Source organism: Triturus cristatus, chromosome 10 (assembly GCF_964204655.1).
Source record: "Triturus cristatus chromosome 10, aTriCri1.1, whole genome shotgun sequence".
Lineage (NCBI taxonomy): Eukaryota > Metazoa > Chordata > Amphibia > Caudata > Salamandridae > Triturus > Triturus cristatus.
Window position 1 is genome coordinate 874,343,893 of NC_140593.1, and position 27,443 is coordinate 874,371,335.

The 27,443-nt window shown below is 42.8% G+C and overlaps 1 protein-coding gene across 2 annotated transcripts in view; it reads right to left on the reverse strand.

Annotated features, from left to right (window-relative positions):
* Positions 1–20,467, reverse strand: part of LOC146796149 (retinoic acid receptor responder protein 2-like) — a 177,593-nt gene extending 157,126 nt beyond the window's left edge. Inside the window, exon 1 of one of the 2 annotated variants that reach the window (XM_085628544.1) lies at positions 20,240–20,467. In XM_085628544.1, coding sequence (XP_085484670.1) covers positions 20,240–20,419 — 180 coding nt within the window. In that variant the 5' untranslated portion in view covers positions 20,420–20,467. The remainder of the gene's footprint in view (positions 1–20,239) is intronic. The other variant, XM_085628545.1, reaches the window with a different exon arrangement.
* Between the last annotated feature and the right edge of the window lie 6,976 nt (positions 20,468–27,443).

Consider the following 27,443-nt stretch of genomic DNA (forward strand, 5'->3'; position numbering starts at 1 on the left):
TGCCAACTTGTTTCTATCAACTGTGGTTTGGTTGGGGACATCTTCCCTAACAAGGTCCGAAGCTGTCATAATTGCAGGCACTATGGAAGGAGAAAATGTGGGACCATTAAGAGATTTACTAAGCAGAGTGGGATGATTGGTACCAATCAAATCAGTCTTATCTTGCAAGGTGTTGTCAGAAGATGGTAAAATCCCAGGACCAGAGTAGTGCTCAAGAGTTTTTTCCTAGATGGCCGTGTTGGCAAGCACAGTGTTTTCCAAATTCCCTAAATTAGTGCTAAGTTGCTTGACTCTCTCTAGAATAGGTAGTAAAAGAGATTTTAACAATTGTTCGAGAGTTTCCAAAAAACCATTAGGGAATAGGTTAACACAGGGCTGGCTGGGCAAAGTCTTGGTAAACAAGAGACTGGAATTAGCTGGGGGTGTATTGCAATGAACTGGGGGATGAGTTAATTTGGAAGAAATACAGGGTTTAGGCACTTTAGCGCTTCTACCCCTGTTAGTCCCACCCACACGTTTCCTTTTTCCCAGTTTGGATTGAGTCATACTCTCCTTTTCCGTGATGACAACCGGTGGTATTTCCACAGATGGCACAGGGGGAATAGTACTACCTTTCACAATAGGAGGTCTATTCTCAAGGATGGAAATACTATCAGGGGTAGAAAGCAGGGTGCTGTGGTTAGTAGTATCAGAGCCCACGATCACGGTACTTAGTGCCAAGTCGTGATCAGTCTGAGTTGGCAAACACTCCGGAGAAGCAACCGACATAATTTTACCCAAAGAGGATCTCTTTGCCGTTAGATCCAGAGACAATTGTTTTTCAGTAAGAATAATTTCGTGTTCAAGGACACGAAGAGCTCTGGAAATAAATTGATCTAGGGTCCCAGAAACTGTACCCCCTGCACAATCTTGTGCAATCTTTCTCCCAGACCTTAAAGAAGTTGCCATTTTTCAACGTAGCGTGTATATTATGTAAAATAGCAACTACCACGACAATGTCAACGGTAATGAGCATTAATCGCCTAATATATGGCAAAGGATTTCACATACATAATTGGTGGTTAAAATGATGTTACAAATCACCACAGACTTGATAACAGTATCATAGCGCAATAGCAGGGGGACTGATAGTGTCTTACGTCCAGGAATTACAACCCGAATAGCCAAGAGAAAGGGGGGTGGCCCTGCCCGGCCTCCTCTGGCCCCGGACGGCCACAGACGGCCCGCCCTTTGCCCGGGCTTTGCACGGCACGACCCGCGCGCCTATCCCGCGGCGCGGGGGCTCTCCTCTAGTTAAATGCGCCTCCGGGCGCGGAAGAGGCGTGTGCGGCTTCCTGCCACTAAGGATTGCGGGAAATGAAGTCCACTCGTTGCTGCGGCTGCGCCGAGATGCTGGGACAGCAGCGGCGGCAGGGGAGACTAGGCAGCGGGAGTTTCGTCCAGCACAGTGAAAGAAGGTATGGCGTCCAGCGACCTGATAGCACAACAAAAAGAGCCCCCGCTCCACCGGGGCTCTCCTCTAGTTAAATGCGCCTCCGGGCGCGGAAGAGGCGTGTGCGGCTTCCTGCCGCTAAGGATTCCGGAAATGAAGTCCACTTGTTGCTGCGGCCGCGCCGAGATGCCGGGATGGCAGCGGCGGCAGGGGAGACTAGGCAGCAGGAGTTTCGTCCAGCACAGTGAAAGAAGGTATGGCGTCCAGCGACCTGATAGCACAACAGAAAGAGCCCCCGCTCCACCGGGGCTCTCCTCTAGTTAAATGCACCTCCGGGCGCGGAAGAGGCGTGTGCGGCTTCCTGCCGCTAAGGATTGCGGGAAATGAAGTCCACTCGTTGCTGCGGCCGCGCCGAGATGCCGGGACGGCAGCGGTGGCAGGGGAGACTAGGCAGCGGGAGTTTCGTCCAGCACAGTGAAAGAAGGTATGGCGTCCAGCGGCCTGATAGCACAACAAAAAGAGCCCCCGCTCCACCGGGGCTCTCCTCTAGTTAAATGCGCCTCCGGGCGCGGAAGAGGCGTGTGCGGCTTCCTGCCGCTAAGGATTGCGGGAAATGAAGTCCACTCGTTGCTGCGGCCGTGCCGAGATGCCGGGACGGCAGCGGCGGCAGGGGAGACTAGGCAGCGGGAGTTTCGTCCAGCACAGTGAAAGAAGGTATGGCATCCAGCGACCTGATAGCACAACAAAAAGAGCCCCCGCTCCACCGGGGCTCTCCTCTAGTTAAATGCGCCTCCGGGCGCGGAAGAGGCGTGTGCGGCTTCCTGCCGCTAAGGATTGCGGGAAATGAAGTCCACTTGTTGCTGCGGCCGCGCCGAGATGCCGGGATGGCAGCGGCGGCAGGGGAGACTAGGCAGCAGGAGTTTCGTCCAGCACAGTGAAAGAAGGTATGGCGTCCAGCGACCTGATAGCACAACAAAAAGAGCCCCCGCTCCACCGGGGCTCTCCTCTAGTTAAATGCACCTCCAGGCGCGGAAGAGGCGTGTGCGGCTTCCTGCCGCTAAGGATTGCGGGAAATGAAGTCCACTCGTTGCTGCGGCCGCGCCGAGATGCCGGGACGGCAGCGGTGGCAGGGGAGACTAGGCAGCGGGAGTTTCGTCCAGCACAGTGAAAGAAGGTATGGCGTCCAGCGGCCTGATAGCACAACAAAAAGAGCCCCCGCTCCACCGGGGCTCTCCTCTAGTTAAATGCGCCTCCGGGCGCGGAAGAGGCGTGTGCGGCTTCCTGCCGCTAAGGATTGCGGGAAATGAAGTCCACTCGTTGCTGCGGCCGTGCCGAGATGCCGGGACGGCAGCGGCGGCAGGGGAGACTAGGCAGCGGGAGTTTCGTCCAGCACAGTGAAAGAAGGTATGGCATCCAGCGACCTGATAGCACAACAAAAAGAGCCCCCGCTCCACCGGGGCTCTCCTCTAGTTAAATGCGCCTCCGGGCACGGAAGAGGCGTGTGCGGCTTCCTGCCGCTAAGGATTGCGGGAAATGAAGTCCACTCGTTGCTGCGGCCGCGCCGAGATGCCGGGACGGCAGCGGCGGCAGGGGAGACTAGGCAGCAGGAGTTTCGTCCAGCACAGTGAAAGAAGGTATGGCGTCCAGCGACCTGATAGCACAACAAAAATATATATATATATATTCACTGGAAAAACCATAGGTTTCAGGCCTGATATAGTTAGGAATTAGCATTTAAAAAACCTTAGAAATTCACTGAAAAAACCATAGGTTTTAGGGGTGTTATAGTTAGCTAGACATTTCACTCGAACAAAACCATTGAAATTCCTCCGATATAGTTAGTTGTACTAACTACATCTCACGTGCCCGCAATCCACTCCTGATGATGTCACATATTACATCATTCATGACATGGTCAGTGACATCACTGATGAATTCTCAAATGTCGAGAACTACACAGTTTGAGGTGCTCAATAAATGGGATCACATGGCAACAGAGAAAGAGAAGACAACAAAATAAAACTATAAAACATTCATTCAGGGGTTGGTTGGAACGCAAGCTAGAGATATAATGGAATTTGTTAAAGCCTTTCCAGCTATAGTTACGGCTAGAACAATACCAAAAATAAAGAGAAAGGAGAGAATGAGGAATCAGATGATGAAGACAAATTCATAAAGGAACTGTTGATTTCAAGACCTCCTCCGCATGCAGATGTACAGATGGAATCAGCACAGACTTCTGTTGGAGTTGGTATGGATGGTAGAGGAGATACTGAAGCAGTGCAAGCTCTTACTGAAGATATACCGAGTGCCCATCAGGAGCATCAATAACAATGACAATGCCTCGTACGAGTCGGACTAGGGCACAAGAGGACCATAAACAGAATATTCATGAAAGAACAGTGGTGGTAGAGACACTGCCTAAAAAATTGTATTGGAAATTTTAAAAATTGAGTTTGAAGAGATATTGCAGATTTGAACGGATTATTAACCTACAATAGTGATGACATGAACCAGATGTGTTAATGAAGCCCATGGCAAATTGGAAGAATTGGTTGATGAATTAGAAGTTGATGTTAGTCAAATGAAAAATGTAAAAGAAAATTACAAAATGGATTTAACACATGATGAAATTAAAGAACTGGGTCTCATTACTTGAGAGCTCATATTAAAGATTTAATCGAGAAAAATGGGGATTAAGAATATTTGAAGAAATAGCAAGACAAATGGAGAAAAGGGACAGTTAATAAGAAAAAATTAAAGGACAATAAGGGAAAAGAGGCAAGAAACGTAAATGATTCAGAAGCAGGAATGAGTCTGGTTGCTGAGTTTCCTTTAAGGGAGGTATATGAAGGAAAAGATGGTTCGGGCTCCTTGGACAATGGAAGTTCTGTAAACCTTTACACATAATTTTCCAAAATTGACAGAAAATCGAGCAAATGGGTATGATGAAAACCATAAGCTGACAAATCTTTCTCCGTTGTTGTGGACTGATTTAAATACATTATTTGAGATTGTTATTCCTGGATATTGGTGACTAAAATCTAAGGTGGATGTTGAATAGTCAGTTCAGGAACCGGCTAGACTTGGTCCAAATAATGCACCTTGTGCAGATGCAGCTGAGAAACACAAGGTAGGGATTGAGAATTTGAAAAACTGTATTCCTGACAGGGGTTTAAATTTGGGCAATTTATTGAGTGTGACACTGGAACATAAAGAATCAGTACATTTCTATTATGCAAGATTGATTAAGGTGTTAAGAAACATAGCACAGTAAAACAAACATTGAAAAATGCTGTTGGGGGGTTTGTCTGTTATTAAGATCAGAATTAAGTAATCATATTCAACAGAGTGAGTTGTGTTGGTCGACAAAGGATATTGACATGATTTTGAAATTTGCAAAGAACAGTAGTGATTATCTTGATAAAAAGCAGAAGAAATTGAAGGAAACATTGATGATTGCTCAAACAAAACAATTTGAAAGAGGATTGATGAATCAAATGGTTTCAAGTATGAATTTTGTGTGAAATTGTATGAATGGAATGCATCAAGTGCTGCAAGGAGGTGAAATAAATGGAATGATGAAGTGTTGAAGAAGAATTTCGCTTGTCATAATTGCGGTCAGATCAGGCGCTGGAAGAGAGAATGGAGACAGAATTCATTAAGAGTTCAGGACAATTCAGAGAGAAACCAAATGGAACAGATAAATAATATGATGTTACATATGCAGATCTTTGGACAGAATATGCAGAGTCAGAAAACATTTCAAATGCCAATGCCAACAGCTCCAGTAATGCAAAAAAACATGAGAAATAAATTGCCATATAATGTAGGCTATGAGCAGAATGCTATGATTCTTACTGAACAAATGGTAGGAAGCAGTTCACAGTGACTGTGTCTGAAGAGGGAGGAGGACTGCTTACTTGAAGCAGTTCTTGAGGTAGACCAAAGTAGCCCGTACATTGACGGAGAAGTCAACGCCACCCGTTTAATTTCTGATTGATATAAGGGCTAACAGTTCTACAGTTTGTTCTTTGGAAGTTCCTAACCTACCCCTCTGAGGAAGAGAAATCCAAGTTCTAGGGATCAGTGATAAACAAATTGTTAATCAGGCTTCAGCAAATGTCCTAGTTAAAATAGGACAGATGGAACATAAAGAGCAGTTTATTTAGTGTGATTCAAGACCAGTGAACTTGCTTGGAAGGGATCTTCTGTGCAAGTTAAACTGTGTTATTTATTGCACACTGGATGGTGTTGCAATAGAAACAAAGGATGAGGATTCCGTTTTTAAATTAAGTTCAGAAGACCCTAGAGTATAAATGTACCCAGTCTTGACAAGAAAATACTTACCTTCAGATTTAAAACATTCAGTTAGAGAATAGGTATTGGATTTCACTGGGAAAGAAATTGGGTTGATCAAAACAGCAGAACGAACCAGTGATGATTAAAGTAAAACTAGAAGAAATTTTTCCCCAAACTAGACAATAAAGACCAAGTAAAGAAGATGAAAAGGGAATTAAACCAGAAATCCAGAAAAAAACTGAGCAGGGATTCCTTCGAGAAGTGCTTGGTAGTATTTTCAATTCTCTGGTAATGGGCATTAAAAAGCCAAATAGCATACAGAGGATCGTACACGAGCTCTGGAAAATAAATAAAGTTCAGTGTTCCTTGTTGTCCAGTGGTACTGAATCCAGCAGTAATGTTGTACCAGAATCCAACAGAGGCAACATGGTACACTGTAATTGAGTTGTGCCAAGCGATCTTTTTAATACCATTGCATGAGGATTCTCCGTTCCTTTTTGCATTTGATTTTTTAAATAACGTGCTCGTGTGGTGTAGGATTCCACAATGGTATACAGAGACTCCATTGTTTTTCTCACAAATACTTAAAAAGGATTTGCAAATATTTTAATTGCTGTGTAACTCAACCTTAGTTCAGTATATAGACGATCTTTTGATAGCATCTAAGACAAAAGGTGGATTGTAAGCTTGATACAATTGCATTGTTAAATCATTTGGCCGAAAATGGACATAAAGTCTCCCCAGCAAAAATGTAGCAAAAAGGTGTGTGGAAGGTCTCAAAAGAATGTGTTGCTGCTATTTGAAATTGAATACATGACCACCCAGGGTGTGGTTCAGATGTTTCTTGGAATTATTGGGCATTATTTACAGTAGATCCCCAACTTTTCTCATTGCCAAGCCTTTAGCAAGGCTAAACTATAATAATGTACCAGATACAGTACCATTTGATGAAGAGTGCCTCGAAGCATTTGAGAAATTGAAAGAGAGTTTGTTTCATGGGCCCACACTCAGGATGCCTTATTACAATATGAAGTTCTAATTGTTTTGCAATGAAAACGATGGATGTGCACTTTCAGTTCTTACACAAAAACCACAGCAGACTCATGGGCTCAGTGGCATATTTTTCAGGAGTATTGGAACCAGTGGTTGTAAGTCTTCCGGGATATCTAAAATTGGTTGCAGCAGTGTGTCTGGCAATTGCACAAATTGAGGGAATTGTGATGGGCCAGACTTTAATTGTCTATGTCCCACTTTCAGTTAAAATTATTTTGACAAGAGCAAAAACAAAACACATGTCAAGCAGCATGTTAAGACGATATGTGCTGGTGATTCTCAGAACAGAATATTTCTATTTGAAGATGCAATGCTTTGAGTCTGGCAACACTGCTTCCGATTTCAGACAAATGTGAAGATAGGAATAGTGGATTTGATAATGAAATAGAACACAACTGTATCAAAGTGACCGAATTATGCACAAAACCAAGACCAGGCATGAAGAAGTCCCATTAGAGTTATTTGATTTGACATTGCTTGTTGATGGTTCTTGTTTGAGAGACCAATATGGAGGATTGAGAGCTGAGATATTAGAAGCATCCTCCTTAACAGATGTGACCTCAGCATATGTAGCAGAATTAAATGCCTTGACTAGCGCTTGCTGCTTGTTGGAAATGTGGATGTATTGATCTACACAGATAGGCAGTATGGTTTTGATGTTGCTCATGATTACAGACAACAGTGGTCACAAAGAAGATTTATAGCATCCTGAGGTGGTCCAATTAAAAACAGCATGTACATATTGGATTTGTTGAATGCAATTCAAAAACCAAAAGAAGCAGCAGTTGTAAAGTGTCAGGCACATAAGACCGACAAAGATTTGGTCACATAAGGAAAAACATATATTGACCTGACCAAATGGAGAGGTATTGCGTCAGTTGTTCAAGAAAGTGAAAATGAAAAGCTTGCAAGTGTACAAGGCTCTAGTAAAGTGTACTTTTTCTATTTATATTAAACAAAGACTTCTTTTAGTGAGTTAAGAGATTTACAGGAAGATACTCCTGAAAATTAAAAAAACAAATGAAGTGGGACAGATTAGGTTATAACAATAATTATCAAGATCTGTATGTAAATGTTGTGCAAAAATATGTTTTGACAGACTCAATATTGGGACCGATGTGTAAATATTTGCATAATCAAACTGATGCAGGAAAAGATAGCTTGGTCATGTTTTTTAAAAAGTATTGGGAAAACACAGGAATTTGACATGTTGCTGAAGATGTATGTAACCATTGTATAGCTTGTCATCTAAACAATCAGGGTAAAAAGACTGTTACCATCATGAATCACATTGGCAAATCAGAAGTCCCATTTATGAGATTGCAGGCAGACTTTATCGAGATGACACATTGCACTGGCTTTAAGTATAAATTGGTAGTGGTCTGCCTGTTCTTAAGATGGGTCGATGCATTTTCTACTAGGAGAGCAGGCAGCTTTACAATCGCCAAATTGTTGTTGAGGGAATCAATACCGAGATGTGGTCTCCCAACTTCTATTGAGACTGATCCATGGCACACACTTCAGGAATTAAGTGCAACAGATAATCTGAACAGCTTTTAAGATCAAGAAAAGATTCCATTGTAGCTATCGACCACAATACTCAGGTGTGGTGGGGCGAACCAATGACACACTCAAGAATAAACTGGCAAAAGTTTGTATTTCTATAGAATTAAAGCGGCCAGATGCACTTCCCCATGTGCTAATTAGTATGAAAAGTACTCCGAACAGAAAGACAGGACTGCCGTCCCATGAAGTGATTATTGGCAGAGCAATGAGACTTGCAGATCTACCTTCAGCTGCATTCGTTTCTGTAACTGATTACATTGTACTGGATTAATGCAAAGGTCTGGCTGATGAGGTGAAATCTGTCTCTTATTGGGTGAATGCAGCTACAGAAGACTACAACAATACACCCTGATATGGTTTGAACATGGGTGATTGGGTATTCATTCTCATGCAGGTCCGAAGAGGCTGTCTCGCTGAAGGCTAGAGTGGTCCTTTCAAAGTGATCCTGACCACCAACAGTGCAGTCAAGTGTGTGAGGGTGCTTCAGTGGATCCACGCTGCTCATACAAAGAGAATGAGAGTAGCTGAAACAGTGGATGAGGCAAGAACAGATGATGCAAATGCACAGTCTGCTGACCAAACCACAGCCAAAATCAGATTTGTATTCAGAGGGAGGTGAAGATTTTATGTAACGATGTAACTGGTGAAGATCAAACAAAGAGTCATAAAGATCAAGCGGAAAGTCAAAAAGAACAGTTTCAAGTGAGCGAAAATTCAGAACAAGAGCCTCAAAATCCAATTTCCAGGTAGAAAGTGGTCAGAAAGAAGGACTGCTGCAACGCAAAAGCATAATGCATGAGTGGCAGCAAGAAGAGAAAGTCTCGGATCAAAGCAGTGATAAGTTGCAATTGAAAATTAGAGTTGAAAATTTGCCTTGAGAAAAGCCAATAAGAGAGTGTTAAGTGCTGGCTCAATTTTGAATCAAGGTCTTGAAGGAGCAAGAGACTGATAGTCTGTTGCTGAAGAACTAGCCAGAAAAGAACTTGCCAAAGAAAACACTGTGAATCAGAAAGAAGATCTAAAGAGACATTTGAGCTGGAAAGTTGATGAGAGTGAATTGCCAGTTACCAAAAGACCAGTTAGAAAGAGAGCTCCCAATTGGAAATATGCTTCACCCATGTGGGTGTACCTAGCAACAGTGCCAGAGGAAGTTACTGATTAAGATGACTATTTCCAAATGAATAAGAGCCATAATGTTTGAAAAAAAGATCAAATCTTGAGACCAACATTGAAGAAGAGCCAGTTTGAGGTTGTAGTGGCTGCTCTCCTTAACGGGTGGTGGGACGGGTGGTAGGGAGGTGTGGGGGTAGGGTTTAAATAGCAAAACAAAACCAAAAAGAACTTTGCTGCCACTGCAGGCTACCGACTCGGTATTCTTCTGCTCCAGCCTGACTCCAATTCCCCAGGGGGTGGTGCACACTGCCAGGCTACTAGACGCCAATCACAGCACTGCTCTTATGGTGATACAGCATGAGAGCAGCACCGTGATTGGCCTGATCGGGCTGGGTTTGCGCGCGCTACGGTCCTAGGAGACTGTGCCTTTTCTCCACCCAGCTGTGCAGTAGAGAGAGATCAAAGTGTACATGCTGGTTTGGCCGGCCTTAGACTGCCGGCCAAACCATCATGCGCACTTACAGTGTGTACTACTCCTCCCCCTGCTCTCGTCCTGGCTCCGCCCAGACCTGACTTGCTGGCTCAAGCATGGAAAGAAAAAGAAAATAATAATAAAATAGTTTTATTATCATTTTATTTCTCCCTCCCTCAGTTGGCTCTCAGCAGGAGGGGCAACGGCTGGTTTAAGGGGAATAAACAGACTTTTGAAATATTGAATTTTGATGAAAATCAACTTACTGAGACAGGAAGAATTTTGCCTAAAGATCAAAATAACTGGAGAAATAAAACATAGAGACTGATAATACAGAGACTGATATATGTTGATGATGCTGGTTTTTAATTTTTTTTTCCTTTAGAAACTTAGAAGTGAATACTAATTTTTATTATAGACTGAAAGAAAAAATACTTTTGTGCCACCACATTTTTTTTAGTCTCTAACAAGTTGGAAAATAGAAGATGCTGTAAAATTGTAGGGATAATACTATTAACAATGATAATATTTACTAAGGCCACCCTGGCCTTGTTCTCATCTATGCACATGAACACATAGGTCATTGGTCACAGCGGGGCAACAGGGACTACATGAGTCATCTGAAGATCAACACCTCTGCGGGGGAACGACCGCACCCCTTGATCCCATGCGCTAGCTGAATCCCTCTGGGGCCCCCAGGTCATTGAACTAGTAAGCTCCTGATTAGACTATACTGTCCGATGCTTCACATGACCAGTAGGCCTCCCCACAACTTGATCAGTTTCTTGTGCAATGTTTAACTTGACGCGGCCAGCCCAAAGTGGTGGTACACAGCTTGCTGTGTACTTATGCATTGGTAATACTGCGGTACTTGTTGTCCCCTACGCTGCCGGCCCGACCAGGGTTGTAGGCACCATGCCGCATTTAACAGTGATTGCCTTCAATAAAGGTTTTTGAAAATAAAAAAAAAGACAAAAAAACAATGATAATATTAGTATTAGTTGGCCTGTTGGTGTGCTTACTGATTCCAGTAGGAAATGTTTCAGATCAAATTAATGAAGTTGCAAGTAGGCCAAGCCATGAAGAAATTAAGCAAGTAGTACCTTTACGTGAAAAGCATTTAGTTATTGGTTTTAGAGGAAATGCGTTTGCTAAAATTATTAAAGAATACATTGAAACTATGAGGCCCATTACGGTGGCAGGCGGACTTTGTCCACCCACCACCGTAACGGTAAACGGGACTGGCGGTCGCATCCTGCATATTATGCATTGCGGCGGGCGGTGCTGTTAGAATATGCAAAATATGGATGTTGTGCATTGGCATGCACAACGGTACCTGCCACCCTCTGCGTGCCAATGAAGGGGGGTACCATGGGTACCCCCCCAAGTGCAGGCATCCACTTCCCCCGGGGGCCCGCAACGAGCCCCCAAAGGCATTCTCCGCATGCCTTTCCATGGCGAAGTCTCCGCCATGGAAAGGCATGCCCCACGCACCTATCCTAATAGGGCCTTTTCTGCCTGGCAGGCAATCGCAACGATTGCCGCCGCGGTACCCCCCGCCATGCTAATGTGGCGGGGGGTAAATGGCCGTTGGGCAGGGAGTTCTGGTGGGCGGATCGCCACCGCCGGATGGGCGGTGGCGATCTGACCACAATCATATTAGGCCCCTATGAACGTTAGTTTTTGCTATGTGTGCATTTTCCATCCTACATCAGCTGGTGAAGAAGCCACCTGTGCCCAAGTGAAACTCTCTTACTCTCTTTACTGCAGTGTGTCTGTGGCTCTTTAATTATTAGGTGTTTCTTTGCTCCCAGCATTTGAGTTTGTGCCTCCTTGTAACCTTGCCGCTTTTCTCTGCAATTTTGCTAAAGAAAGAAAAAACCCTTTATTTTTAAAGCCTGTTCTCCTTCTTTTTCACTGTTCTCTTTTGCTGGGTCGCACTCTTCTGAGTAGCCGTGCGCGTTATAAATCACCAATAACATAACATAACATAACATAAAATTAGGAATGGAGGAGCTGCTTTGGTTTTCGGGATTACATCCAAAGTTGAGTAGAGTTTGTTGATGAGAGTATTTGTAATATAACTTTTGAAGTTAGCGGAAAACGTTTGATTGAAGAAGACACTATTATAAGAGGTATTTATTATGTTTGTGGGAAGACTGTTTATTTCAATTTACCATAGAATTGGATGAATTCATGTTATCTAGCTTTAATTTTCCCTAGAATTTATCTTGTAGAAGAATTAGAAGAGGAACATCATTTGTGGAGAGTGATAAGAGATTTTAGACAAGCTGTTATGGATGTTTTAGGGTTTATCATTCCTCCTACGGAAATAGCCATGAATGATGTGAAGATTCGGAAATTTTCTAAAGTTGTAGAATGACTTGCTGCAGATACTATAGGGTCATTTAATTAGTGAATATAGAGATGTTGGCAATGAGAGCAATGGTGATGCAGAACTGTCTCGCTTTAGATATACTCATGGCAAAGGAGGGCTGTGTCTATAAAGTAATTAAAGTGAAGAATTTCTGTACATACAAACTAGATTATAGTGGAATGATTGACTCTTACATTACTAACATAGTTAATGACAAATGAAATTAGGTTATTAGAAGATCCAGGTTTGTGGGAAGCTATAGGATCTTGAATAAAGAAGATAGAGAGTGGTTTTGGAAAGGTAGGTGAGTGGGTAAGTAGTTTTGGTGGTGGAGTTACAAATAACAGAAGGTATGGTAAAAAGGTATACTAAAATCGTAAAAGTAGAAGCAGTGAAGAGAATTCTTCAATTAAAAGGAAAAGATTGAAGGACTTTGAATTGAATGAATATTGGCAATGAGTATTCCACCCAGATGAAGAAGATGGAGGAGAACGTCCAATTAACCAAGAAGTTGAAAACTTCGAAAAAAATAATGGTTGATTAATAAAGTTACTAATTGGGTTCAAATGATTTTTTTAAATAATCAGAAGGGGGATTAGAAGTGTTTTTTAAAATGTGCCAATCTGTATTGTTGGGTGAAAAATATTTCTGAAGGTTTCAACAATGTATAGAGTCATAATGGATGAATTAATAATGTTGCACTTGAAACTTGAAATGTTTACTGAGTGATTTAGAACTGTAATTTTTTAATGTATTTATGAGGTTTTCATACAAAAAGAGCAATGTCAACAACAACATAACCTCAATGAAACACAGCATACAGAGGTAGATTAAGAGTGCAGCAAGGTGCAGGGTGCTCCATCATGAACACAACATAGCCAGGAGTATGACAACATCAGCATATACATTGTATACATGGAAGTAAAGGAACATCACCACATCACAAAGAAGGGCATTGGACCCAGAATGAAAGGGAGAGGGTGGTAAAGTGATTAGGGTGGGGGTAGTGATCAATCTGTAGCGGTGGGTTTTAGGATGAGGTGGTACTTCCAAAGGGACTGCAAAATATCTTTAGACCGAGATGTGAGTGGCTGTAGCTGTGCTTAGTCCCCGCTGGTGCTATTGCAATGTGTCATACTTTTGAGCCACACTGCGACAGTAGGAACCCAACCAGTGCCCCAATGCACCCCGATCTCGCGTTTAGCAAGTAAAAGTGCCATTGACACAAGACTGCGACCGGACTTAGGAATATTCCCATTGTAGCTTAGGAGTGCCATGAAGGGATCAGGTGCAACCACTACTTGGGTCATGGCAGGGATGTGAGAAAAGATGGAAGTCCAGTAATTTAGAAATGTAATTAATACTGCGAAATACTTAGGCTAAATTTTCTAATGAGATGCCATTTATTTTAATATGGATGCAATTTTGGGTGTTCCGCTCATCCCGCTCAATCTCCCCTTTCAATCAGTGTCACAGTGCAAACCATCTCTTTTCTTCTTTCAGCAGAGCACCAAGTGAATGGCGTCAATGATTAGAAAATTGAACTATTGTGTTAGGAAGTGTTTATTGTGAATAAATCTTCCATTGTGTACTGAAATTAAAATATTCAAGGACTTCTTCTGTGTGTTCTTCTGATGACGTTTTGGTGTTAATTCTATGAGACATTGTTTGAGAAATGTTTCATTTTGCGCTGATCATCTCTGGATTGCAGTTGCTGAGAGCATAGTTGGGAGATTTCTCTTACCTTTAGAGATGGGTTAGTGTCAAATAATTGAGTAGTTTTAAAATATTACACTGGCGTTTCTGATTTACCAAAGCCACCCTAACAATGATCATACCATGCTGAATTTGCAAAATCTATTAATAGAAAATCTTATTTGCATATAAAAGTTCTTAGGCCTTAGTATTGAGGGCGTGTTCATTTTTATTTTCCATGTGCGCGTTTCCATGGTGAATTTTCTGCTGCAGGGTGACTTTTCATTTTTCTCCTGATACTTTGTCCATTAGTCTTAGGGCCTCATTACGAGTTTGGCGGTGTGGGAGCGGAGTGGTTCACCACCTCCCCGCTTCCGCTTCACCAAACCCAAATGCTGCCCATCTGCCAAATTATGATACACATTGTTGTTTCGTGGGCGGGCAGAATGGCGGTTCCGCAGCAGTGCAGTAAAAAGGCTCAATGAGCCTTTAATACGGTCCTGCGGTGGCACCACCACAGTGCGTTCCAGAATGGCATGGACTGTAAAGTCCATTTTGTACTGGAACTGGGGTGTGCTTGCACACAGGGGGGCACAACATTTGCCCACCTACATGCATCTACCTGCATGGGGCAAGGGCAGCCTGTAGGGGCCCCATTGTTTATCCACCACCAGCTTTTACATGGTGATGCCAACTGCCATGTAAGGCTGGTAGTCGGGAAACTGAAAATATGCATGGTGGTTCCACAGCAGCACCGCCAGCATATTACGTGCCACTAACCACCACACTACCACCAGGGAACACGGTTCCCTGTCGGTTGTGGCTGATAAATGACGGTCCGACCGCTAAAAGTATAATACGGCGGTAGGACCACCGGTGCGGCGGTGGCTAGACCTCCACTCCCATACCCCCTCCCAGAGTCTGGTGGTCTATGGACTGCGAGGCTCGTAATAAGGCCCTTAGAGTTTTCTTATGGGGGTGCTTCATTTTCGATTTCTGTGCAGCTCATATTTGGACCACTAGTTTGCCCACATAAGGAATTAGGTGAGAATTTGTCTGTGCGACCGCATTGAGATCAGGGTAGTCCATGCAAAATCTTAAGCTCTTGATACTTTGCTCAGACATTAACATGTTTGGACTCACCCATAGACTCTGGGAGTTCTCAATCATGCCTGGGTCCAAGATCTTAGTTACCTCTACTTTGGTTTAGTTTTGGACCTTGTTTGACACTCTACTGATGTAACTCTTCACAGGAAGACTGGTTACTGGATCTATGCTGTGCATATATACTAGTGTTAGACCACTGGGGACAGAGAAGAGCCCTAACACCTGTCTCAGGCCAACCCTACACTCTTCTTGCTTAGTAGGTGTGTTTTGTCTCTGAATGAACCATGTGCCTTTGAGTAGGAAGACAGTGCATTTTTTATTCTTGCGCTCGGTGCATGGTAAGGAGTTTTCTCCCACACCAACCCAACAGCACCGATGCCTCCACAGTCACAGCCATTCAGCAGGGAGTTCCATGTTTCTAATATGAAGTGTTATGTGGAGGAGGCATCTGGCAAGATACTGAGACATAGGGAGTGTCAAACATGGGGTTACTTTTCCTTCATCAGGCTTTTCTTGGATGCGTCATTCCACTGGCGTGAGTAGCCTTATATTTATGCCTATTCGTGATGGTTGTCTCTCCAGTGTTTCTACCCTGAAGATCCCAATCCAGGAACGTGTTAATCTTCTTCCTGTGCTGTCATTTCCTGCTTAGAGCCTATAGAAGGAGGCTTCTGCCAGAGTAATATGTGTGGTAATGCCTTTATTCCCCTATTTTTCATCACGTTCCTCATCCATTCAGATATCTTTTTGTTCCTGAAATTGTCCTCTCTGTTTTTCAGCAGGATTCCTTTTGGGTTATTTTTTTAGGGAGTATTTGACTGGAAATTTTTCTAAAAACCTATTCAGAATCGTTTTGCTGCCTTGCATTTCAAATTCTGCGTATTTCAGCTACAATCAAGGAGTATCATTATTGCCAAGTTGAGTTTCTGTGCTTTGTGACCCTTTCATCCTTTTTAAGACACTTCACACCTTTTACAAATATATTTAGTGCTGGGCGGCACTGTGCCAACTGGGAGGGGATTCCTTTAGCTCATGCAATCAAGAATGAAATTCAGAACTCACTGCATCCAGTCCTTGACAAGGCATGAAATCGTGAAAAAGACCAGTTCTCTTCAATGAGGCATCCTTAGGAGCTCTGTGTAGTAAGTCCTGGAGGGCCTCACCGGTCCCCTCATTCCTATCGCCAATAAAAAAAAATCACTTCCATCTCCTCACAACCGTGGTATAGCTTTAGCTCATTTCTGTGATACAACCAAAAGGGATTCTGGCTAGAACTTAAATCTATCAACCAGGTGCCCTCACTGCTCTTCTTCAGAAAAGACAGGGGTCCTTTTGCCCAAGAGACCTGGGCCAAATAGCCTTCATTGTGAGAACTTTCTGTCCTTCCTAGTACGAAGTTAGTATTGTTTTGTGATCAGTCCCTTTATTCAGAAGCTATTGACACACCTGAATATTACTCTTTGCCTTTGGTGTCAGCTCCCCCATCTTGCAGTTGAGACCTAGCACAGTCATCAACATCACCTGTGGAAGACCTTAGACTTCCTTCCCAATCCTCATTGACAAGCGACAATGGGCTGCGGACAATTTGCCTGTACAGAAGCTCAATGGCTCAATGGCTGGGTTAAATCCCATGCCATTTTATGATACTTCCCATTAGGCAGCAAGGAGACACTGCCTGAGGAAATCCTACTCCCTCTCAAGGGGCTTCTCTAAAATACCCATCATACTTTGGAGAGTTTTAAATCTCTCAATAAATCCTTTGGTTTGGGGGTAATAAGTGGAAAACTGGTAGGTTACATCAATCTCATCCATATGACCACATCATTTGACAAGAAGTTTATTCCACCTGTACATGTGTGGCTACAATCCTTCGCCCTCTCTCAGGGTCCACATAAGAGGCATTGCTATAGAGCAACCCATCTTAACATGAAATTGTGACGTAACCAATTTCCCTTCCTTGAGCTGGAGCCTCATCCCTCAAAAGTAGGAAACTTCGCCTCGACCATAACAAACTCTGTGTTTCTGAGACCTCCTGAGACCTCCAGCCTCACACAACTGTTGCAGTTCTGCCAAGGTTCTAGGCCTGGTACCTCACCTGCTGCTGACTACTGTGACTCTTCGTAGATGTCAGTAGTTCAGACTGCAACGCAGGTAGGTGCATTGACAGTGCGTAAAGGGGCCCCAGACACCTTAGTATCTCTGTGCAACAACATCCTCTTAGGAATCTACTTTTCTTTCAAGTCTGATGTCTGCCGGCCTCATATGATCACGGTCCATCCTCTGATCTGGGGTGTCTCTTATCCGCTTCGTGGATGACCTGTCAATCTTTCTGACTATTCTTAAAGTTTGGGCCTTCTGCAAGGTACTACTGTCATCGCGGCCTTTTTTCTTGCCACTTCTGAACTTCCCAGTTCCCTACCTACTTGTCAGAATGTGCTGTAAGTTCCGTTGGTTCAACAGTCTGTGAAATGTCCAAATCTGTGCAGCACTACTAGACACACATAGGGGCATATTTACAACAAGGCGATAAAAAATTATCGCCGCTTTCGCGGCCGTTTTCGGCCGAAAAGCGGCGATAATTTTATCGCTATATTAGCAAGGTCACGCTAACGCGTGAAACCTTGCTTTAGCGTGGGGATTTCTAACGCCCAGCTTTGCATCTCTAATGAGATGCAAAGTGGGCGTTCCTGACCTGACATGATAGGAGAAATGTCGCTAAGCGACATTTCTCCTATCATCAAGCCCCACGCTATGAAGCATAGCGTCAGGAAAAGTAGCGATAACACCTGTTATCGCTACTTTCCTAACACCTGCTTCAGGACTGACTTAGCCATGATATCCTATGGAAGGAGGATATCATGGCTAAGCTTGTGAGTCCATATCAACCATATCAACAAGCTAATGTGAGATTATCGCTGGGTTTCCAGCGATAATCTCACGTTAGCCAGTTAGCGCCAGGATTTTTATCGCTGAGGAGATAAGTGTTGCTAATAGCACGCTATCTCAGCGATAAAAATCCACGCTAGCCGGCGATAATTATCCTAGCGCTAAGTGCGCTTTGCGATAATTATTGCCGGTTGTTGTTGATATGCCCCTTAGAAACATTGCTCAATTAGCGGCGGATTAATATACCTCCTCAAAGTTAGATACAATTATCCTCTCATGCCCTGTTAAACATGTATTAATGCCATATATACATATCTGTAAATTCAAATTCAGCGCTATCTCTGCTGTCTTCATGTTTTTGTAGCGCTGAGTGCAAGATGCAGCACCGGCAAACACCGGCACAAATTCAGCCCTGAATCTAAAAGCTTCAGCTATTGCAACTGTTCCTGTTGCAACATCAGAAGCTCCAAGAGCAGATCATTTTACAACACAAAAACAATATAATTTGTTATTCAAACAAACTTGCAGCAACAGCTATGTGAAATGAAGGCCTTTTGGGGTATGCTATAAAGCATACCAAAGACCTATAAGGACGCATGGTGGGTGGTCCGCTGTGTTAGAAATGGTACAAAAAGTTCAGTAAAGTAGAATTTTTTCACTGCAGATATCTATGTGAATGTGTTGCATGCTTACTCCTTTTGTAGAATTTCTTGGAAGCGAAATGTGTCTATTTTACTATCTGGACCGCAAAGTCTTATGACGTTAGGAAGGGGTTTAAGTGGGATGAAAAAACTGGAGGGTCTCTCAAAGGGGCGTGACTAATGTAATTAAGGGTGTGGCTTAAAAACACTTAAACTAAAAAATCTGCGCTTAGCATAGTGTGCCGCCCGACTTGTATTTTGCTGTTTGTCATTGCATCTAGAAATAATACAAGTAACATCAGACCTACAACACTAGTGAAAAGAGAGCAGTGTGTGCACTCGCACATGATGTGCCTGCTGTCATTGCTGTCCGGAAAAACACGGACCGCCTGTGCCAGGGCACAAAACAGAGCCCGACAGAGACCCGTTTCGAGGTCCCCTTTAACAAACTGCCGGGGCTCAGACCGCGTGAGACCCGGCCCACTTAAAGCCCAGACTTTAGGCCTGTTAAATGTCTGGCCTCGGTGCTCAAAACTCTTGCTTCGTATAATCTCCAGTACCGCCTCACTGTGCAGAATTTACATGGGGTTTAATGTAAAGATAGACCTCTCCACCTCCGGTTCGTTCCTTGTTTTGTACGTTTGAGTAAAGCCTTCGATTTTAACATGGCGAACGCCGATTTAGGAGAGGCTGTGACACAGCCCCTTTCGGAGGCACCAAAGACAGTGCAACAATTTGTGGTGCCGCCTTAAAGCACTGTCTAATTTTAGCACTGGTGTGTCACACATCTATGTGAGTGGCAACATCTGGTTGGAAAGTTACCGTGATTTCGTAGCATGCCAATTCACCTCTGCTAACAGGGCCCTTTATCTCCTCTCATCATCAACTATATCAGAATATATGGCAATTTTCCCTGCTGGGGTTTCTGCGGGATTTTAGCATGTTTACACCCAGATGTCTGGAAATATTGATATTAGGGACTCGGTCCCAGCTTTTGCTAGCCAAGCAGAGATTATGTCTATCTTGGAGTGATCCCAAATTCCTACCCTTACTGAAATTATGTTCAGTCAGAGGAAGCTGGAAGGGTCGGCGAGTAAATAGCCATGAAAACCAAAATAAAAGTGAATTCAATAGCTAAAAACGTTTGGCCCATATTCAAAAATCAGGGCACGTTTGAACTTATAAAGGTACACTGTTTGGTGTTTGCAAGGTGTGGGAGACCGATGCTTGTTGCTTGCTAAATGCAATGTCTGTGGGAATATCAGGGGAATCAAGAGAAAAAAACTGCCCCCACAGACAATGAAACATGCCCACAAACTGTCAAGAAACCGGCCCACATATTGACCTGTCAGACCAGCCCTCCTCTCACTGCCAGATTGCCCTATAGGCAAATTTGACCCTAGAAATGGGGCCCATTTATACAATAGCATCTGGCTTTTTACCACTTGTACTTCTGTCCCATCCTGCTATTTTTTCCTAAAATAAAATGAACAATACATCACTAAATTCCGTCCCCTTAAGAGTGAGCTCCAACGACACACACCCCCTTCCCACCTTCCCCCAAACCCCTCAAAGTCCCCTTGAGGTGTACATACTTTTTCTTCTCTGCTTTGGACAGCCACAGGTTTATGGGCATATTTCTGGCCAGGTTCCCAGTTGAACTTTTCCACAACAGTGTCCAATGTTTTCCTCTCAAGCTCGGAAAGCCCCAGCGGGTCACCCCGAGCTGTGATGGCTAGTGTGGCTAACCAGAGGGCTAGGAGAAGCTTCTTCATCTTCTTCGTTGTTCAATTATGAGATCTGCAGATTTGGATTTTTGTGACTTGTTTCGATTGGTGAAAATTTAACTTTATAGGAGCAAGAGCCACGCGTGGCAATGACCCAGAGAATCCAGAGATCAATATTATGTGAGCAAACACACGTTTGGAAATAGGGCCCTGCTGAGGCACACAGAGGGGTTCTTTAGGTTAGCTGCCAAAATCCTCCCTGCTTGTGCAAGACACAAGTGAAAATGATAAAACTGAATCATTCAGTTGCCTACAGCTTTATGAGAATAGCTTGGTATTCACCCAAGACATCAGAGGTGTTTTGATTCACTCCCTTTATGATCAAAGGTGCCTGACTTCTCCAAAAGAGGAGGTGGCCTTTTCCTTTGGGCATCTGATTATCCAGTCTCCTCACTCAAGTAGGCTGATTGACATTAGGGTGACTTATTTGACTGCTCCACTTGTGATATGCAAAGAGACGAGGAAGCCAGTTTAACAAGTTAACAAACACAAATGCAAGTAAGAAAAAGAGCTTACAGCAGGCCCTAATTCTGATTAAAATCGGAAATATCTTTTAGATAGTGTGCCTCACAATGAGGTATTGAGAAAACAAAAAGGTGATGGATGTAATACTTGAATTAATTTAAGCCACAGTTAATTACTCTGACCCACATTATAGTCCATATTTTTTTGCCCACTTTGACACTATAGGCGGGGACCAGCTATATGGAACTCAGTCTTGGTCCTTCTCCTGAAGTAGCTGTCCAGGCTTGGACTGCCTGGCAAGGAACCGTTTAGATGGTAACACAAACAGCCCCAGATCGGTTTTGACCTTTTTGGACCAAATCAATGAGGTGTATTTTGATTTCTATGGTGCAGTGAGCTGGAGACTCACGCAGGGCATGCCCATCAGACCTAATGTATCAAACTGAGGAAAAAAAAGTTGATGGGTGGAATGCTTGAGTTAATCTCAGTCACTGATAATTACTAGGAGCAACATTCCAGTCCAACCAACTTACAAAAATGGTATCATAATAGAGTATGATTAACAATGCAGATCCTAACTGGGCATTGCACAGTCAATTACACTGGCAGTGTGACACTAGGCCTGTAATTGGTGATCTAGTGCTGACGTATAATGCTCCATTAGAGGGATTAAAGCACTGTCCATCAATGCTCTTGCACAACGTCTGCACATTTCTGCTTGATCATCCACATAAGCACTGTCTCGGGGCTATTCAGAAAGGCACTTCGGAGTATATAAAGCAGTATTCTTGTAGTACTCTTTTTCATACTAATACATGCCTTTATTAATTGGTCCCAAAACATTTAAAACATTAACTGAATTGGAATATTGAGGCAAATTCATATACAATTAGTAAAAATAGGAAAGACGGTGCCCTCTTTGCACTATTGCTATTAGAGAATTGGACATTTCAGGGCAGATTCACACAAGCTTTTAAGAATACATGAAGATAATTCTATACTTTCTGACTTACAAACAGTATTCAGACCAGGAAGAGCACAGAAGTTACCCTACTTGCCATTTGGGATGACCATAAAAAGATAGTAGGACACAATGGGGTTCTTTCACTACTTCTCTGGACCTTTCAGCAGCCTTGGACACGTTTATCCAAAGACTCCAAAAAGCTGCCATAGAGGGGACTGCTCCTGATTGGATCACATCATACATACAAAATAGAACAAATGTCATCCATACTTCTCCTTTCTCATCAATGAATTTCAGCTCACCTGCTATAACTACACAGAAACTGCACAGATAGCACACAAATACTTCTTAGACTGTAAATCCCTAAATACATTTTAAAACTCAAAAATCTTCAGTTGCCTTTGAGACGTTGATCAGTGGATGACATAGAGCCATCGCAAATTGAATGTGTCCAAAACTGAAATACTCACCTGTGGTCATTGGAAAAATTATGAGCCACTCTGCACCTTGCCTGATGATCCGGGACCACCTCCTAAAGTATCCAAGGAAGTAAGAAACCTCGAAATTACCATGGACTCCAAGCTATCAATGAATGCCCAAGTGGATAAGTTAGAAAGATCAAGCTTCATTACTATGAAAACTCTGCAACACCTCTTCCCCACCTAGGATTTCCACACAAGGTCCAAATTATTATCTCTTTTGTACTGTCTAAACTTGATTACACCAATGGCCTCTACCATGGATCACCTCTATCAACTATGAAAAGACTACAACAAATTCAAAACCCAGCTGCCAGACTACTTCTACATATTAAGTCACAAGCCCACACCTCCCCGCCTTAAGGGCCCTACATTAGTTACTGGTTGCCAGACGATCCCCCTTCAAGCTGCTTTGTATCACCCAAAAAGCAAAACATTGAACAGGACCACTTTTCATCAGGACGATGGGATCATCATCTACAGCAAACGCGACATGACAACCCAAGTTAATGCTATCATCATCATCAAACTATGTTTATTTCAGGGCACAACCCCATAAAACACATATAAAACACAGTTAATTATATATTAGAATTAAAAACAATAATAACATGCAAAATATATACAGACCTATTTAAAGCCCTCATACACAGTACCCCTATAAATTTGACCCACTGTGTCAACCATGATCTTTTGTAAATGCATAGTGCTAAAAAAGAGGTTGTACATGCTACACCCAAGTGGGGGCAGTGCATTGGCATTAACAGCTACAATTTGATATTGATCATGCATCAGTGGAAAGTTGACTTCTGGCATCTTGCCCACCACTGGGGGGACTTAAAGAGATTAAGCTGTTTCTTAATGACCAGCCTGAAAAAAGAAACTTGCTTAGTCCGAAAACAGTCAACCTGCTTGTATCAGATTTAAGAGTCTGGAAGCCTCTTGGTATTTCCTCAAACCAAGATTTAAACAAAGACCTAATCCACTTAGACCTAAATCAGAGATAAGCTGGGCAAAAGAATACCACATGATCGAAATTCTCAATGGTTTGAGGGCAACATAAACATATACAAACAATGTTCAAAGAAGAGAGCCACTTTGAAGAGAACGATCTCAAAGGTTAGGTGCCAATTCTAAACGTAATATAGAGACTCTTAGCTAATAGGGGTTGAATCTAATCAAGATTGGGTTAAAACTTGGTAAAAGGCTTGTGAGCCAAAAATTGATCTCTGAGTTTCCCATTCATAGTAGGCAAATGCCACTGCTCAGTAATGGTTTCCCAACATATAAGAGCATTTGCTTATTTTCCAATGGCTGCTGGATCACTCCACATTGATTGCATACTAAGTTTAAGGAACCCCAATTTCACATGACAGAACCATCTTATCTTTGGGCTGGTGTCAAGCTAGAAAACTTCCACCATTGCATTTCTAAAAGGTAACAATTCATGCTGGGACCACTACCTTATCTAGTGAAGAAGAGGCTTCAGGGCAGCTAAATGCTCAATGGACTTTAGGTCGGTGTTCAAGATCAAATGTACAGTGGGTGAGCTCTGAGGGAGGCTTAATAATGATTTAACAAAACTGTTTTCTTTTGCAGTCAATGAGAATACGGCCTCCTTACCCCATCTTTCTGCTCCATATAATGCAGCTGATTGAGCTTTCATTTTATATACTTGGAGAGCCGGTGAGATTGATCTGGACTGACTGCCCCTGTGCAGTTTTAAAATTGCTACTGCTCCGTGCTGTCCTAACAGACTGGATATTTTGATTTGGGGCCTCTATTATTGTGGACTGGCTATTCTTATACCAAGATAGTCAAAGGTTTGGACTTTTTCGAGAGTATCGCTTACCAATTGCAATCTGCCCCTGGAGCCTTTGTGGGAATTAAATATCACAAACTTGTTTTTTGTGTATTAATTTCTAGACCTCTTAGACTGCAAACATCTTAGAACTTGGTGAGGGAGTCTGTAGGCCAACGGGAGTCCTGGACAATAAAAGGGTATCTCCAACAAATCTACTACACCATTGATGTACAGCAAAATAAGTGTATGTGCCAGTACTCATCCCTGGCGAGCCCCCCTGTCAATTGGGAGGCGATTTGTGAACTCACTGGCCCTTCCCCATCTGACCTGGGCATAGTTGGAAAGATGTAGCTTAATTAGTAAATTTAATATGGGAGGGGGAACACCCATTTTACCTCATTTCTTCCAGTTTTTTTCTTTGGGACCATGACGAAATCGGCCCTTAGATTGATGAAGGGTATATACAGATGCCCTTTTTTCAACTAGATGTATTTCCATAGTATCAATGTAGAACAAATAACTTGGTTATTGGTACTAATTTTGGCCTGAAGCTCTTGAAGCTTGTCAAACAGTTATTTACAGAAAATATTTGGAGATTATCTAGGAGACTTATCGACCTGTAGTTTCTCAGATCCCTCTGTCACCCTTTTTGTAAATCGGCATAATGTGGAATCCCACTCAGGTATCAGTTAAGATCAGCAATAGCATTGGATAGTACATTTATATAGGGTTCCCATACAGCAATTTCCGACTTATATAAATCTCCCAGAAACATATCTGGTCATGGGGTCTTATCTAGGCGAACTGACTTGATGATGTTAATTGCTCTTCATCAGAAGCGGGTATCAGGCCATGGCTGGATCACTTCCCAAAAGATAAGAAAGTGTAAGCTCCTGTTTTAAATGAAGGCCCATAAAATGATTGATCGAAAGACTTGGGGGCCCATTAGGATGGCGGGCAGATCGCCCCCAGATGGGCCGGCGTTAGTCACTGCCCTCTCGGTGGGAGCGATCCGCCCGCCATCCACACAGCAAAGACCCCCGGCCATATAATAATGGTTGGAGGGTCTGTGGCGAATGGAAAGACTGTCGGCCGCTTTTCCGACGGTCGACTCGAAAAAGTGCCTGCTTATGGTGGCGGTGTCTGAAAGACACCGCCATCCATATTACAATGCTGGCAGTCGTATGCCTTTCCACGGCGGCGTTGTGGGCCCCCAGGGTGAAGTGGGGTGGGGGTGCACATGGGGGGTACCTATGGTACCCCCCTCATTGCCATGCACTGCGTGGCAGGCACCACATGGTGCCTGCCATGTAGTGCATGGCAATGATGTGCACAGTCCTTTTCCATTGCGGGCGGGTCTGCAGCCAGCAGATCCACCCACAATGGAAAAGGCACAGGATAAGCCCGCCAGTGTCGTGGGCGCATCCTAATGTGCAAGGCGCGACCTCCGCATCTTCGGCAGGCGGTCCCGCGCTTCGTTACGGTGGCGGGCAGACTATGTCCGCCCCCCCATCATAATAGGCCCCTTGGTTGGAAATAATGGTCTGTAGGCATACTAAGAGATACACTACCATGAGATATTATGTGCCAAAAGGTAATATTGACGTTAAAACAAGATGCCTTTAATAAATCCTGCCATTTCTTTTCATACCAGTCTTTCTTTTTGGTGGCTAAGGTATGTTTCAACACAGCTATTGCTTCTGTGATGGCTTCTCTGGCGTGTTTTTGAATTGCTGTTATAAGATTTTTCTTTGCCCTTCTGCACTTACTACATTTACCACTGGGTTAAGTTGTTTTTGCCCCGAGGTGCCAGAAATGTAGTATTTATAAAAAGATCTGTGAGTGAGGTGAGTAATTTAGTATGTAGTTCCATTATGGGCCTGTGTGGTCTGGGCATGCATGCCACAGGATCTGAAATAGTAGAGTAAGAGCCATACATTTTTGCCATAATAAGGGGGTTGCAGTGTATATTCTGCCACTTTACTCCTCTCTTATTGTTTACAATTTAAGGCTGTGGGATCCATCAGAGGCAGATAAAGTAGCAACATTCAAAATTAGATCTAAGGCATTCTGGTCACTATCTCCCCTTGGGATTATTTTGAAGTCTACCATATTCTCCCATTGTTTGTTGTCAATAATAATGTAGTCAATTTTGCTACTGAAGGCATCTCTTTTGATAGTATGGACTCATGCCACATCGGAGACAGATCTACCATTGCAAGCCCTTAGGTCATAGGACAAGGTTAAGGAAGCTTATTGTGAGGCGACTGGAGGCCATGACTTATTCAGTTCGTCTACCACAATTGGGATGCCTAGACTCTCATCTTCCCATTACATTAAATTGATAATGCAAGACAGGGGTTTGAAAGTGTATTAAAGTTTCCAATGAAAATTATTCTGGGGCTGCTAGTCATGCAAGAAGAATCATTTTCAAGGATTTGTAAGATCAAAGACTCTTTATTTATATGGAGCGAGCAACTGTAAAAATGAAAATATAAAAAGAGAACCCCTTCTATGTCTTTATGCTTAGGTATACATGTTTACAAACACACGTATAAGCACCACTGGTGCCTTGTACATAGTATTACTGTACATTTGTAGTTTGAGTATGGTGGTCATTTAGGGAGGAGCCAGCTCTTGAGTAATCTTCTGCAGATAAGATGGTTATCCGTGTCTCTTATGTTTGGGGGTAATGAATTGCATAGTTTGACTGCTTCAACAGAGAAACATATTCCACCCATGTTTTTTATTGTATGCTAGTGATTTCGAGGCAGGGTGCAAATCTGGTGCAGAGGTTCCTTTGTTGTATGTATGTGGTGATATTCAGATATGTGGATGTCTTTGTACAAATGCATATATTAAATATGATTAAAAGTGTATATATTTTCTTATACTTAAAAAATGTACACATGTATATATCACTTATGGTTAAAATATATCCATTTTTTATTATAGTTATGCTCAATATGTATATAGGTCATTGCATAAATAGCATATCATTATTTGACTATATGCTTATGGATCTCTATATATTATGATAACACATATCACAACATATAAACATGTTTATACAGAAAGTATATGTAAATGTTAACTATTCAATACACTTACTTTAAAATATAAATATATAAATCATAAATAATTAAATAATTAAAAAAATACTAATACATTAATGGCAGAAACAAACAACAAATTATGTCTTTGTGTGTGTGTGTATATATATATATATCATACCAAAAATTCTTACAAATCCACTGAAGCCACCAGGACAGCCCTTTATATCAGCATATAACAGTTTAC